The sequence below is a fragment of the Zerene cesonia genome, chromosome 13, assembly GCF_012273895.1.
Source record: "Zerene cesonia ecotype Mississippi chromosome 13, Zerene_cesonia_1.1, whole genome shotgun sequence".
Lineage (NCBI taxonomy): Eukaryota > Metazoa > Arthropoda > Insecta > Lepidoptera > Pieridae > Zerene > Zerene cesonia.
The window spans coordinates 2,498,904-2,514,972 of NC_052114.1; the positions used below are offsets into that span (position 1 = coordinate 2,498,904).

Below are 16,069 nucleotides of genomic sequence, written 5' to 3' on the forward strand. Positions count from 1 at the left end.
GTAATAAATGTTATTTGCAGTTAACAATTTTCTTTTTTCTTTATTACAATATTTATGGCAAGACTAGGTATATGTGTGATATTATATATATACATATATGTATATATCTTGCTTAGTTTTTATATATATGTCTTAATTGCTAGCAACATTATTGATTGTCGTCATCACAGATGTACTGGCAATTCTGTTTATGTTTTAGTATTATAATTCATATGCATAATTATATGGTTGTTTTAGCATTTACATGTTAGTTCATAACGTTTATAAAATTGCGAAGCGATCGCGATCAATGTAGGACTGGATATATTACAAAAAAAAGCCATTCAAATCTGCGCCTTTCATTAAAATGTAGTGATACTATGGGTGATACTACTCACGAGTCACTATTATTCTATTATTTAGGCTACTGACCTTTGTGATCTACTATTTACCATTTAAGTCTAAAGAATGAACTCCATTATTTCGCAATTCAAAGTCTAATTTTGAGCTGACCTCTTTTTTATGTTACCGTTAGCAATGGAGACAGTGGGTTGCCTGTTGGTAAGCGCTATCACCGCCCATGAACATTTACAGAGGCGTAAGGTCGATTGCAGACCTAACACCTCTACAAATGGATGGTCCATTGCAGACCATACAACTCTACAAATGGATTGCCGACTTGGCTGACTCGAAATTGGATAGGGATTAAGAAAAGAGAACCTTAAAATAAACATTTAAGTTACAGTTTCGTTCTGCTTCTTATTAAAAAGAAGCGCGAAAGCGACGGCTTTCGTGGCGCCAACTTAAGTCCTAACAAAAACCAGTCTAAGCGGAAATTCAAATTGTACGACAATAAGATTGACGGGCCAGCCAGATAGGACCGTTTCATTTCAAGCTATTATGTATAGCTTAAAAAACATATTACGTTGCCCATTTCTCTTATAGAACACGCGTGATATGTCTTATAGTATGTAATGGATAGACAGTATCGATAGAATGTTATTGCTAGAATGTTCTTTGTTGTTTTTACTTTTAATGCTCGTGTATTTAACAAGATTGAGGTTTAATTGTTTTATAATTTTGTTGTATTGTAAATAGTCTCAAATAAATTTGATCGAAATTAGCAGAACGTAGTTTCATTCGTAACAATATCCTTAAAAAGCAAAAGGTTTAAAATCAATTCAACGTCGGATTGTTATATTCGCCAATAATCCTTTAAAAATTGTAGTTTGGATGGCGTCCAAAAGCCTAAGAATCATGTTACACATTTAAAGCTTACTGTGCCGCGTAGTGTCACCCGCCGACGAACCCGCGGGCAAAAGCAAGTATTTCTATGCTTAAGCTTAAGAACGAAGGGATTTTCATGATTTTTAGGTCGCTGGATACTAATCTACTTGGATTAGAACAATTACCGAAAACATTTAAAAAAATCTTACAAAATATGCATCCCGGGTGAAACCAGGACAATCAGCTAGTAAAATATACATCAAACTGAGATCGTCATTTAAAAATCCTCCGCAAACTAGTTATTTCAGTAAATAAAACAATTGATTGATTCCTCTGTCTCGGATTTGGGTCAAACGAAATCCCAAGTCAACATCCATTAGTACCCAATTTAAAATCAAATTAAAAATAAATAGAGCCGCGCTATCACGTGCATACTCCGAGGGTTCGCTAAAAGAAAATTTCACCCATTTCCCGAACCTGGGAGATTTAGCCCAAATCGAATTGTGCCCCTAGCCCGAATCGCTTCAATTTAACGGACGAATTTGTCTAATTCCAATTCTTATGCTGTGACAAATGTAGTGATTTTTATTCGGTGTACGTTTCTTTGAATCTTGCTAATTTGTTTTATGGTTTGATCCAACGTTGGCCTCTTGCGTGATGAGAATATGATTTGTTTTTGAATTTGCATTTATGTTTTAATGCTTCGTTGAAGCATCATTGAACATTCATAAGTTATTAAACATGTGTCATTCAACTGTCATCCTCTGATTGTATGATAAAGATACGGTTTTTTTTTTCACTAATATATTCATTTATGCATTGAGCATTAAATAAAAACATTGTAGGTATACATGCAGTGTTTATGCTAAATACAAAATGATGATATTACAAATACGAAACTAAATCTGTTCGTGTATTTGTCCGTCTCTTTGTTTTTGTGTGCTGTGTTGCGCAATCGCTTGTTTAGTGCATTACAAGCATGCATAACTTTAAATCTGTGTCGTTTTTATCGGCAAAGAGGTTGACATTTATGAATACGCATATATTAAATGCATTTTCATATATCGGCGACGCGCTTACCTCGCCCACAAGGCTTTCTAACTCTTTTTCTATTTTGTGGTTTCACTGATTGGCTTTCTTTTAAGTTATCTGCTTATCTGTACGTGCCTTATATATTTCTGTTTTTACGGGTTTCGGGCAATTTAAAACCAATAATTTGAATAGAGAAAAATGTAGTATTTTCTTGTATCTTCTTGTGGTTGATTTTACGCGAGTATTATACATTTAGAAATTAAAAACTTTTTAACGGTTTTTAAACGCGATTTATTTATTATATTAATAACCCGACGTTTCGAACACTTTACAGCGAGCGTGGTCACTGGGTGACACGGGCAATAAATCGATTAAAAATCCGTTAAAAAGTTTTTAATTTCTAGATAAGAATGGATTAGAAATGCATAATATAATACCGTGGCACTTAAACAAAAGATATAACAATGAAGCTATAATGATAAAACTTCGTATAATGCATTTACTCTAGTACTTAATTACGAAAATTCATTTGGGATGAGTCCCAATGTAAAATAGACGTTAGGTTTTCTGCTTTAATGAAAGTGGTTAAATTTTAAGCGGTAATAGCTTGCTTCGAACTGGAAATTTGCGAGAATCCATTCTAAGTTCTATGTGGAGTAAATAGAGTCGAGGTTTACGGTAACTTCTTAATTAAATGTTTAATTATTTATCGAAAATTTCATTACACTTCATACGTACATTTTTTTTATTTTTTTAGTTGTTTTATTTTATCATTCAGATACACTGTAAAAAAATAATCATCTTAAATTACCGTTACGTTGTAGTATCATATTTCTCATATTGGTTTTAACAATAAGTAAGTGTTGAAGCTAATATGAATCCATCCAATTTTGTGTTCAAAAAGTTAGTTAACAGTTATCATAATTCAAAGTTATCGCCATTCTAAAAGTTAAAGGAATTATGCTCTACTTTATTTATTTTCATTTTAAACGACTGAGGATCTGACGTGATTTTTTTGTTATTAATGTTTTGGTGGTAGTTTTCTAGGCCTACTCCATGATATGACGAAGTTATTATGTGATGTGATTTAACTGTGAACGCGTTTCCGATAGACATACAGACCGACTTACACTTAAGTAATATAAGTATGGTTTACATAAATCAGTTCCAGTATTAAACGGATATTTAGCAAAAAAAATGTGTACAGAAGAAAATTGCCAAACAAGAAGCAAATTGCCAAACTGTCATGTGAAAGAAGCAGTTTTATAAAAATGACCCAAAAGTTGTTTAAAACTTTGGGTGATAGAAACGTTAAGAGAATAATTTGAATCGTAATTAATCGGTAACTGCATCCCGCTGAACATCGCGCCAGCTTCTAAAACGCGTTCCCAGTGTTAACATTCATGTGAGTTTGCATATTGCCGCATCTATACATCGAAGCACTTAACGAAATGAGAGCAGAATATGTGTCGTTCTGATTGATCACGCGAATTACGAACTGCGGTACATAATCGGATACGGTATAATACATTATCAAATGCCTTTTTTTGCCACGCGAGTGTGTCATCGTCGAAAGTAGCAGCTAGGTAATTAAATTGCAATTCTAAATTTAAAATAAACAAAAAGAAAGGAGATTACACATAACAAATTCAGTATGTCTTAAGTATATCTTATATTTTACCAAACACTTTCGGAGACAAGTTGATCAATATCTGATATAAAATTACAAATTTTATTACAAGCGTTTCCAATGACATAATCGCCCTAAATCTTATAAAATGAATTCGTTATTTAAATGTTATTAATTGCGTTATCAAGTTTCCTTCTATTCAGAAGCACCCAAAAACTATAAACCTACACAAAACTGTACCAAACAATCTGAACGAGAAAAAATTCAAGCTTAAAAACATTCTAGACGGATCGAAAGTAAAAATACTGAATTGGCAGCAGTGTCACTCACTTTTCACGTTTGCTCGTAAAAATGTATAGAAGCGTCGCGTCTGTCACTCAGGCACTTATTTAAATCGAAAAATGTATATTTTATGGGAACTATTCGGTAAAAGAAATACGCTTAACATTATTTCCACGTCAACTAAGTGTGGCGTCCTGTAGTGGAATTCCGATTGACGGATATCCTCTTTTATCTTTGTGGAAACGTTTATAACATCAGTACGTCTTCCGATTCATAGAAAACCCTAAGTGTTTCTTATGGTTTATTGCGTTACAATAAAAAATGATAGTAAAAATATTCATTACCTGTAAACAATTTACTTACTTAATTCAATAAATCGCTAAAGGTCTAAGTGATGCGGAAGCTTTAAGTTGTAAGCTTTACTTTTAACAAAATACTAAGCCGCATTAAATTATTAGAAATATCCCAAATTTAAATGGGAGGCACAATTTTTCAATTAAGAAACAATCATAAAAACCAGTTCACACAGTAAAAACTGTGACGTAAGAAACACAAAATTACAGTCGAATTGATAACCTCCTTTTTTTTAAGTCGGTTGAAAATGGTTTCACATTTTCGATGGGGACAAAATGCAATTAAGAGATCAACGATGTCAGTCATACCAAATCAAACCAAGCCACCGTTCTTGTACATAACTGTAAACTTACATAAATAAAAGCAGCATTTGATTCGGAATTGGCTTCTATTGTTGCAACCTATCAAACCGAAATCATCCAGGGTGAACGAATTTCCATTTTACTAAATGGCATCGAAATATCGACGCGTATGGCCAGAAACCAGATTCATTATCGTCCCTATCGGAAATTAATTCCCAGGGGATATCCGAAATGTACATATGGACTGTCCCTCCTAAAACTGTCAAAATATTTAAACCGCAACTGTACAATCTCGTTATATCGATGAGTTTAAGCCCAGTACTGGGGTAAGCGTTGCTGTAAAGTTCTCTTTACTTTGATATTTTATCATTTCGGACATATAAAGATGATATATGAATTACAAATAATCTTAACGAAGAACGTACCTCAAATACCTATAATTGACAAATATTTCATGTAAAATATTTGACAAAATAAACAATATAAGAATATGGGCTCTCATATATTGAGTAGGGTCGTGTCTGAAGGGTTAAATCCACATAACGTTAGCAATACCCGAAATTATTTAGGTTTTATGTATTTCTTGGACATGGGCATCTGATAAATTTACTGTTTGATAAATGGGCCTTCTGCTAGCTTCCAATGTGAATTTTGTATTTAATTAAACGATTTCGTCCAAGGCTAGTTCATACTTATCTACATAGACATAAGATAATAGATTACTAGGGTAGACATAGTTTCTCGATATATTGCTTGTATCGTGTAGACGTGGGGATTAAACACCGACTTAACTCTGCGCAAATGTTTGAACATAAGTCGGTGTGCTATGGTCTACCTCAGGCGGTCTCTGTACTTCCACCTACCGCTAGGTATAATTGAAGTAAGATTATTTTGGATCGAGTTAAGGACAGATTGAAGGCACACGTCATCTGTAATTTGGCCTATATCTTAACTCAAATCTATTTAAAATCTTTACAATTAGAGTTTCTTTTGGGGCAAACATGTGATCAGGCATCTGTTGAAAGTTAGACTCAAAACATTAATTATCATCTACGTAGAAGTCAATACAAGACTTATTAAGCAAATAAAAACTTAAGAGTATATAGTAATGGTGTATGATCGAATCGTCCTTTAAATGTAGTCTAGGTTACTGTCTGTATGATATAACCTTCCGAAGCTTCTGGAATTGAACCACTAATTTTAATAGCGCTTTGACGCCTTGGCCAATCAGCTACAGGAAAGTGCGAATTGAATCAAAGAGCTATCTCGTTTCCAATGGCAAATGCAGAGTTCATTCACCGTTTCACATCGTTCCATTGGTTGCGTCAGGTGGGAACCTTTATAGGCCCATTGTCAACATCGTTACATTAAACATGAATCGCTTCAATAATTATGCGAATTTGAATATCGATAGGCCATTGGAATACCTATAACGATTCCTATGCAATAGTTGATAAAGATATGGTTTAATTACATTGGGCGAGATGGGATGGTTCAAAAACAAAGAACGTTCGTCAAATTCTATTGACCGTGACCCTCGATGTATTGTCTCCAGTAATTATAGTATCCACGAATTGGGTTCAGGATATGTTTTGTTTCAAGGAAGATAAGGGGAAGGCTGGATTGGTGTGTGTTAGAATTAAACCAATATCTTCGTATAACGAAGTGGATGGATTTCGATAAGAGTATATATACTTTCCTTATCCAACAGAAGAATGTATTTTTCTACCGTAATATGTTTTTGTTTTTGAAATATAAGTAATGTTAAGGAAATTATCCTCTTTAATTCAAATACAAATATTATAGGTTCTTTTCTCAAACTGTTCTATAGAATTTTTGTTATGTAAATCACTGAAAATTTGAGTTATCAAAACTAGAGGTTCTTAATGATTTGCAAAACATTTAAATAGTTCATTCCAAACATTCATGATGGGCAGTTAGCCCATGAAATTAGAGTCGAGTTAGCTAATTATTTTAAGTGCTTTTAGCGATGCGGGAAAAATGCATGGAATAAGTTAGTCCACGGACGGGACTCAGCGGTAAATGTTTAAGTTATTCTGTTTGAAGAACTTCTATATCCACGTTATATGAAACTTAACCTAATTATTCTAGCTTACTCGACTGCTAACCTATTTCCTGCTATTTAAATTACGTTTTTCTTCTCACAGTTATTGCATTGTCTTCAGATTAATATGATTATTGCATAATTTATCATTTTGCTTTTAATTTCCATCTGGCTGATTTAATTACATTGCCATTTGAATACAAATGGTAGTAATGAAATAATAAATGGAAAAATATCATTTTCCACGGATTAATGGATATTTTGTTCTATTAACGTTTTTAAAAACATTTTAGCGTAAATAATTTTAATGAAGGATATCTTTGTATTTTAGGAAGTATTATAAATAAAAATAATGTAATTCTTTACATTATTTTTATTTATAATACTTCCTATTATTTACTGGGGTTTCTACCCCAGAAAATAAACACTTTCTTTGTATTTTTAAATATGAATGATTGAATGCAAAGCAAGTGACCACTTAATTAAATCGATACTTTTGGGTTTGATACTAAATATTCATCCACACATTCAGATTTATGTAAAAAAACTCTAATAATTTATTTGAGAACCCCTACCCGACTTGAATACTTGACAGAATGTGTTGTCTAATGATTCCAATATTTAACATATTACATATATTAAATATTGGAATTCTGTACAAAACCTTCAGAGAATAATAATTGAAAACATAAGTAATATGGAAAATGGACTATTTGGGTTTTTGTTTCCGTAAACATAGAATTTAAAGCAACCGCACTTGACATTATCCATTTCATATCATAGCGTTTCAATACAATTTAACTGCAAATACTTGAAAGAAAGCCACCGTAAATTATCCACGTATATGAAATTCTGCATGGAGACATTTTATTACATTATTCACATAATTAAAAGCTATATAATATACAATTTTAGGACACGTCAAATGCCGTCACCCGAATATTTATACGAGTTTGTTCGAAATTAAAGAAATAAAACACAATGCAAAGTTGAAACGCAAACAATGTCTTAACGCCTTGACGCGTTCTCATAACAAAGGTAGGTAATATAAGGAAATGTTATACCTAGCCTTTTCTTGTGTTTGATTTCACGCGAGTGTTATACGTTTAGAAATTAATATGTCTTCACGTGACCACGATCGGTATAAAGTGTTAGAAAGGTCAGGATTTTTAATTGAATATTTACAATTCTTTAAAAGTCATTATTTCCGAATGATATTATCATTCGGCTTAAAAAAAGGGGAGGTTATTAATCCGGCTGAATTCCTTATCTTGTGTTTATGTGTTTCCCATTGACCTTTAATTTCGATATTTATGAGAAACATGTAAAAATTCGAAAAATCAATTTATTTCTTGTCGAATTAACTGCCAAAATATGAAGTTAAAAAATTAGTTTTCACATAATGTGCTTTATAATTACATAGAACATATAATATAAAATACAAATTAAGATTTCAAATACTTTTCCAAGGATGCAAACGCAAAATACATTTTCAACCTTGTTAATAAAATAATGTGTTTAAAAGGAATAAACTTTAAAAAGAAGAGAGGAAGAAAACATATTTTACAAAAAATCCTTTGTTTTGTATTTGGTGGGCGTTGTGATCATTAAGTTAATAGCGCTAATGGACTAGAGTTGTCCCAATTTGATATCGATAGGTACTATTTATTCAAAAACAGCAAGATAAGGTGAGTTCAAACACAATTCATTTGAACTTTGTCCTACGAACTTGTCAAACTGTTATTTATTACGTTGTCTGTAAAATTATGTTTCGATTTATTGCTGTGATACTTAAGTTTGAAAAGTACCCATAAATATAATTAAAATTATATATCTATTATGTACATAAACTTGAAAATCAATGCCATGGAATGGCTTAAGTGCCTTCCGTGGCATTGGTTTTCAGAGTCACTCTCGGAAAGTTATCGGGTTCGTAAGTGTCCCGATGTTTTAGTAATCAGATTTAATATTTAATTAGTTAAATGTCAATCAGGAAGTGAGGAACTGTATTAACCTTTTGAGTGCGGTGGTGAGGGTCCAAAAGTGTAAAAAACCTATATAGTAAATATTCAATAAAGGATTTTTCATAAAGCATTTTACAGATGTGTATTACTTGCTTTTGCTTGAAGCTTTGATGCGTTAAATTCTGAGCAGTTTTTGGATGTTATTATACATATGAACCTCTTGAATCAATCTATCTATTAAAATAAACCCCGTCTAAATCCGTTATGCAGTTTTAAAATCTAAACATACATACATACAGACTCGGGAAGCGACTTTGCTTTAAACTATGTAATGATAATAATATGTCTTTTTCTAATTTCAAATGTCTCATTATATCAGTGTTCAGGTTAATGAAAAAAAAAAATCTATCGAAAATAAACTCCAGCACTAATCTAATAAAAATGTTTCGGCTTTGGCAAAAACACGATAATTCCCTATAATGAATGTTTAGCTTTTTTGTTGTCTTTAAATTTGCAGTAAGCATCCTCAATTAATTAAATATTATACACTTCCTGGTGTAATCGTTAATCTGGATGACTGGAAAATGATGTTCGGAAGATTTATTTTATAAAAGGCACTATTACCTCATTTCATACACTATTATAAAGGTTTTGGCTGGATAAGGATGATGATGATGACTCAAAGCCACCCTTAATCCTATTCTATCCTATCCTACTAATCCTACTAATATAATAAATGCGAAAATTTGTGAGGATGTGTGTGTGTGTTTGTTGCTCTTTAATAGTATATATAATAAGTAATATATATAAAACAATTTGCGTTAAGTGTTATATTATATCTATGAAGCTATCAGAGAATACCCCTTACAAGTCGTAAGTATCGGCCCTTAATAAACCCCTCGTCATTGAAAAACCACCTGCTTTTTACCAAAACAATGCTCATAATAACAATTCAAACGATAAACAAAACGCTGTAAATTGAACCAATTCATTAGTACCCTAAATAATTCATACGTTCATAATTAGCAAGAGTAAAAACGGGATTTTTATAATCATTTCTGTGACGCTTAACGCATACTACGCTGTAGGCAATTGACACACTTTCCGCTTTCCCGCCTCCGCCCTCCTCTTCTAGTACTACGCCTCAGCAACGTGAGTAATTATATCTTATTAATATTTGTACAACGCAAACACGTTTTTCAGGTTTCAATTGTGTCCTGTTTCCTCATAATGTATACATGTGCTTGTAAAGATAGACAATTAAAGTACTGCAAATGAATCATTAATAGACGCTGGATAGTTTTTACTTGAAAAAATTGAGTCTTATGTCTTCCTATTTATTTATTATATCTTGTATTTAACATAGATTACTGCAGTTATCGATAAGAGCATAACTCGCATCATTTTTACTTATTGGCACATAATTATCAACACCTACGAATGATCTTTGATATCCAGTATGATCCTTGCGTTACAAATGCATTACAAAAGCGAAGCGAGGCGGATTCGCTAGTGAGGAATAATACCAACCTGAATGCAGGTAAATCCCCTAGAAGACAAACTCTCAACTTCGAGAATGTTACGTACAATAAACAATGCAGCGCCCGCATGAGATATAATATTTCTAAAGCGCATTAAACAAAGCTTCATTCGAAGTTGGCTGGGTGTCGGAGTTGAGTACTAATTAAATTGTTTATAACAGTCGCGATAGTTGGACTGACGTCTGATGCAACCTACTGAATGCAGTTACGTGATGTTTTATGTGCTTGTCCCCTTCGTTCTTACGAATATTGTAAATGCGAAAGTTTTGTCATTTGTCTTCTTTTATATACAACGAAGCCATTAGGATTTAACGGTGACCCCGTACGCTGTAAAGTATTCCAATAAATGGTATATAATCCATTAGAAATCTCTAATTTCTAAGTGTATTCTCGCACAAAATCGAACACAAGTAAATGTTGGTATTATCTAAATCGGTTCATAAGCGACGAAATTATCAGCAAGTAAGTATATATAAGTTCGAATAAGTAATCTCGTCCTTCATTTAAAGTCGGTTAAATGAACAAGTACCTGGATATATATCGAACGCAGTTCTAGTTCATACGAAGCGAGCATTTTCACTCCAGCCACACGCCAGCCTATAACCGTTTGCCGGTTAAACAACACATTTCCTAAGAAGCTTTGTGATTCGAAGCCCCTGTCAATGAGCTGACACGAGCAGGCGTCAAAGCGGACAGATTCAGACATTCCTCACGTATTTACACGAAGCAATGCTGGTCAAACAAACGTCTACACTGAACATTACCTTTGCCCACTCGACTGGAATATTTAGAACCAACAGACACGTTTCAATACGTGTTTGTTTACTGCGAGTTGGCAAATATATGCATGCCCTGTATATGAGCATTCGCTTGATTTTGCGACTTACTAAGTTTGATTATGCGACAATAGCTGGAATAAAGCTTCTCCACACAATAATCATGTATTGTGTAATGCTGTATGAAAGATTTCTGAAAGAACATAATACTAAGGCATTTTTATACCTCTTCGCCCTTCAATATTCATAAGCCAAAAATATTGCTGAAAGAATTGGCAATAAAAAAATTGTATTAATATAATAAGTGTCTAATTAAATGTTGTTTTTCATAACATCGAGCTCAATCGTGTTTATTGGCAACCGACTTTAAAATAGAAAGGAAATTTATCAATTCCACTTTATTATTATGTTTGTTAGCTCGTAACTTTTTATTTGGTGATCTGATTTTTATGTTTTTTTTTAAGCTGTAGTCCCATTTAAGTTCGGTATAGTTCTGAAAATTAGAAAGCGGTTACTTTTTGTTTTAAATAATTACTGTTGATCCCTTGCCTCTTGCAAACTCACCCACACCTTTGCCTTGGACCTTGCCTATTAACACAGACATTAATATCTGCATACGTCACGTCCATCCGCAACTCTTATTAAGATTGATATAATACGTCACACGAGGCACTCATCACATGTAAATGCGGTTTGCATATATTGTCGTTATTGCTTTAACCGTGAAATCGTCGACATATACATTAGAAAATCATTATCTTTATTAAGAAAATGTTCATCTTGTGGATAAGCTTTATATTTTACACCTAAGCTATCTTAATGCTAATTGGATTTTTGGAAAACAAAACACTACACAGGCGTATGTCTCCATTATCAGAAAAGGTATACCCATTTTGGTAACCTAAGCAAATAAGAATCAATTGATGCATCACAAGGAAACTAAATTTTGTTCAATTTATTGTTAATAATTGGTTATACGACGGATAAATGTGCTAAAAAAATAAATGCATTGCCTAAAACGCACTAGATTGGCCCACATTACAACTCCTTTATTTACGAATTTACGAAAAACGTATATTGATGTTTTAATGCAACTTCTGATTTAACATTTATTGGATGAGTAATTGTCATATAGCTAACACTTTTTCCTGTCAAAACTTGTTTAGATGTCGAATCCAATAAAACATCGCCTTGCTATGGAAAGGGGTCGCACTCCTACAGATTGTGCCTTGGTGTCCAAACGTTATTTATTCAATGCTCGGCCGAACTACCCTCACGTTGTTAATAGTCTAGACTGGTTGTGATTTGTTATCAGCTGATTTCATTTAGGCAGTTGTATAGAATAGCAGTACATTATAATTACGATCAAACTAATAATCGTCACAGCCCCTTTTTGATTTTAAACATTCAAATATGCACCTCAACTCAACAAAGATCATAAAATATGTACCCTAAATATCAAAAGCGGGAATTCAACATTCTAGTAGAATTTTTTATTGTACCGCTGAAAGCTGTTGTCGTTGCAAGTAATGACATGGGCAATGCAAGCTCGTGCGAACAAAATGTATTGTGTGCGGGCTTGTTAGACCGCACTACCGTTCTGACTTCTAATTAAATGTTTGCGTATTATATTCTGATCATTTTGAAATGTTATTAATCTGCATTTTCTTATTTGTGTCCAAAAATAGACTTAAATTTTATGCGTTTAATAACTGAAACTATGTGCGGCGTATTTATAATATGTAAAATTTTTCTCTATAGCTAAAGAATTATTGATCATAAAATATTATATATAAAATTCCCGTGGTACGGTTTTAGTTACCAAACTCCTCCAAAACGACTGGACCGATCTTTATGAAATTTTGTGTGCATATTGGGTGTGTCTGAGAATCGGCCAATATCTATTTTTCATACCCCTAAAAGATAAGAGTAAGGCAGAACATCGTTTGCCGCAGCTAGTAATATATATGTGCATCACTCTAAAAATAGTTCATCTGTCATTTGATTCCAAAAACTAAAGCATCATTAAAATATTATATTTCCACTTGTAAAGCATAATTTTATCAGTGAAACGATCACTTCATTTTCCTAAAGCTATGCTATACAAGCTATTACGATTACACGAAAACAGAAATGGGCGGATGAAAATCGTCAGCTTAGCAGTCATTTGAAAAACCCCGTCAAACAAACCAAAACCTGAAGGAACCTTTACATTGAGCACAAATAATCCATAATTACCAGACGTTTTCAATGTTGTACACAATTTCATACCGAGCTGAGTGCTTTGAAACGATTTAATTCAGCAAAGCATTTAATTCCCTCCATTGCCTACAAATCCACGGCCGAGCGGTTACCGTGAGATTTTTCTCTTAAATATATTTATTCAGTTGCCAAGTAGTTGCATTTCACCCAAAAGTTCTCAAGGTAAATTGCGCTGCAAGTCAGTCGGCGCAAATATTGAAATTGTAGAGTGGGATTGGTTTGCTTTCTCTGCTCCAGAACTGATGTTTACGTCGAAATATAAAAATTTCTTACGAGGCAATTCCCTTGCTTTGAATGCGGTGCTTTCATCCGATGGAAGTTCATAATTACTGTTTTAACCGACTTCAAAAAAGGTGAGGTTACTCAATTCGACCGAACGTACATTTTTTGTTTGTTCGCGGAGAACCTTGTTGTTTATGATTGGAGTTATGATGATGGCATTGCAGAGAAATCAAGGGGAAATATCGTAAAATCATAGAGAATCTATTTCTAAAATTGAATAGATTAGAAATCTATTAAAGCGTTATCTTTTAAAAGATACATATGCAATATATATTATCATAATAAATACAATGAACTTGGGAATTTTGACATAAGAGTAGACATACGTATAAGATATAAGTATCAATACGTATTACCTAAGTATATAACTTAAAAAAAACAAGCTTACATCTACTATATATTTTTTTTGTTGTTGCAAAAGGACGTTATAAAATCAAAGAGAAAAGTATTGGAATTGGGCCAGGTACCCTTAAAAATGCATAGGTTAAAATATTCTAGTGAACAGGTAGGAGAATAACGCAATATTTTGATGCACGCTACATAGTGGCTATATCGCGAATTTTTAAGTGAAGTTTAAATTAAAAACTTTATTTGGGGCGATAAAGCGGATAAAACGTCTACGTTTTTGTAAAAAGAGTTACTTTGAACCTCTTAATGGATCTGATTTTTAAAATGATGGACAGGTTTTTATCACTATTCCCAAAAGACCATGACTTTTTCTGATTCTAATGAAACTTATGTCGAATTCAATACATATAAGTTGCTCTTGGAAGAGTTGGTTTAAATACATAAATTGATTTGATTTCTACTATCTTAATCATGAACATTCATTCAACTATAATTTTGACTAAATCACAAATTTAGTGCAATGCACTTCACTTGCAATTAATATTTTCACTAGAATACATTTCGACGGAAACACAATGTTTGAATACGAATTGCGATTACAAATATCTAATCTCGAAATATGCAAATTCAAAATCGTTTCAAACGAAATATCTTTAATATTTGCTTAATGTAGTTACTATTGTACCGGGTTTAGTGAAGTTCCATTCAAAATTATTTCAATTCGGTATAAATTATATGAGAAATCGACCAGTAATGCAGTCTTTGTTTATTTTCCGTATGGAAAATAGGAGACGAGCATATTTATAATGTCTAATTAAAATGGAGGCCTAAAATTAAGATGCTTTTCAGAAAACATTGTATATTTTATGAACAATCCTAAGTTATTGACAAAACGTTAAGATTTTCCTTTATCTTTCGCATGGCATCGTACTGCGTATGAATACGAGTTATATCTTAATAGGTTATCACTAAAATATGCTTTATTTTAAATCCTACGATTATTAGCGTTAAGATAATATTATCGTCAAAGGTTATTTTTAAAAGTAGCTGTTATATAATAAGACTGGTGTATATCATGGTACCAAATCAAATCGAACTTTGTCTTTGGACTAAATTTACATTACAATCATATAAAACACATACCTGAAGACCGGTCTCTCGTGCCAAGCACAGAGGCTATCTGCGGTCGTTCCTCATTTATAACCAACTCGGCTCTTTCGTTGTAAACTGAGTGGACGGTCGAGATGCAGGTGAGCCGCAGTTGACCGCGCTCGAAGCTCTCCGGCCTGACGAGGAACGATAGCTGGCTGATAGACGCCACCTGGAATAAGCAGTGATTGATAATACTGCTCGAAGGACCAAAACCAACCCATTAAATGTACGGCAAACCGCCTGCACTGCCTGTTTTGAGAGTACATGGGCGGTGGTGAACACTTTAAATTATATGACACTTAGGTCTATTTGTTGGCTTTTTCTATTTCTAATATGAACCTGAAAACGAAATAAGGTTTGCTTAATTCTACCATCCCTGTTGTTATTTTGAAGTTAGCTGCGTAGTTTCAATAACTTTAGTATTCAATTTGCATAAGTTTCGAGTTTGGGTATTGACAATTCATCATTATTAGTTTCTCGAAGGAGTCTTATTTGCGTGAACCCTCTATATATCTTCGAAACCCTTAATATTAACTTAAGAATATGTTGCGGCAGCTACAGACATATTTAACATATTTCTAGGTTTGTTAAAATGAGCTGGGTGTATTCATTTGTGAATTGTATGTAGTACGATCTCTATTTGAATTTAATCGCAAGTTATTTCAATAAATCAAATAAACTCATTAGATATTAGGTAACTCATAAAATGAGATTTTTTTTATAAAGCATTTCAATGCTATAAAACTAAAAGTTAAAGAGTATAAAGAATAAGGAAAGGATTGAAAGATGGCAAGATGGAGTGGACTGGGAAGGGTGAGGAAAAGGAACGGGCCTCTTATAATAATCAGGATAAAATAGATTTAATAGCACCTT

The 16,069-nt window shown here is 33.0% G+C and overlaps 1 protein-coding gene across 1 annotated transcript in view; it reads right to left on the reverse strand.

Moving 5' to 3' along the window:
• Nucleotides 1-16,069, reverse strand: part of LOC119831500 — a 211,537-nt gene that overhangs the window by 21,327 nt on the left and 174,141 nt on the right. Inside the window, exon 8 of the mRNA XM_038354894.1 lies at nucleotides 15,188-15,365. Coding sequence (XP_038210822.1) covers nucleotides 15,188-15,365 — 178 coding nt within the window. The remainder of the gene's footprint in view (nucleotides 1-15,187; nucleotides 15,366-16,069) is intronic.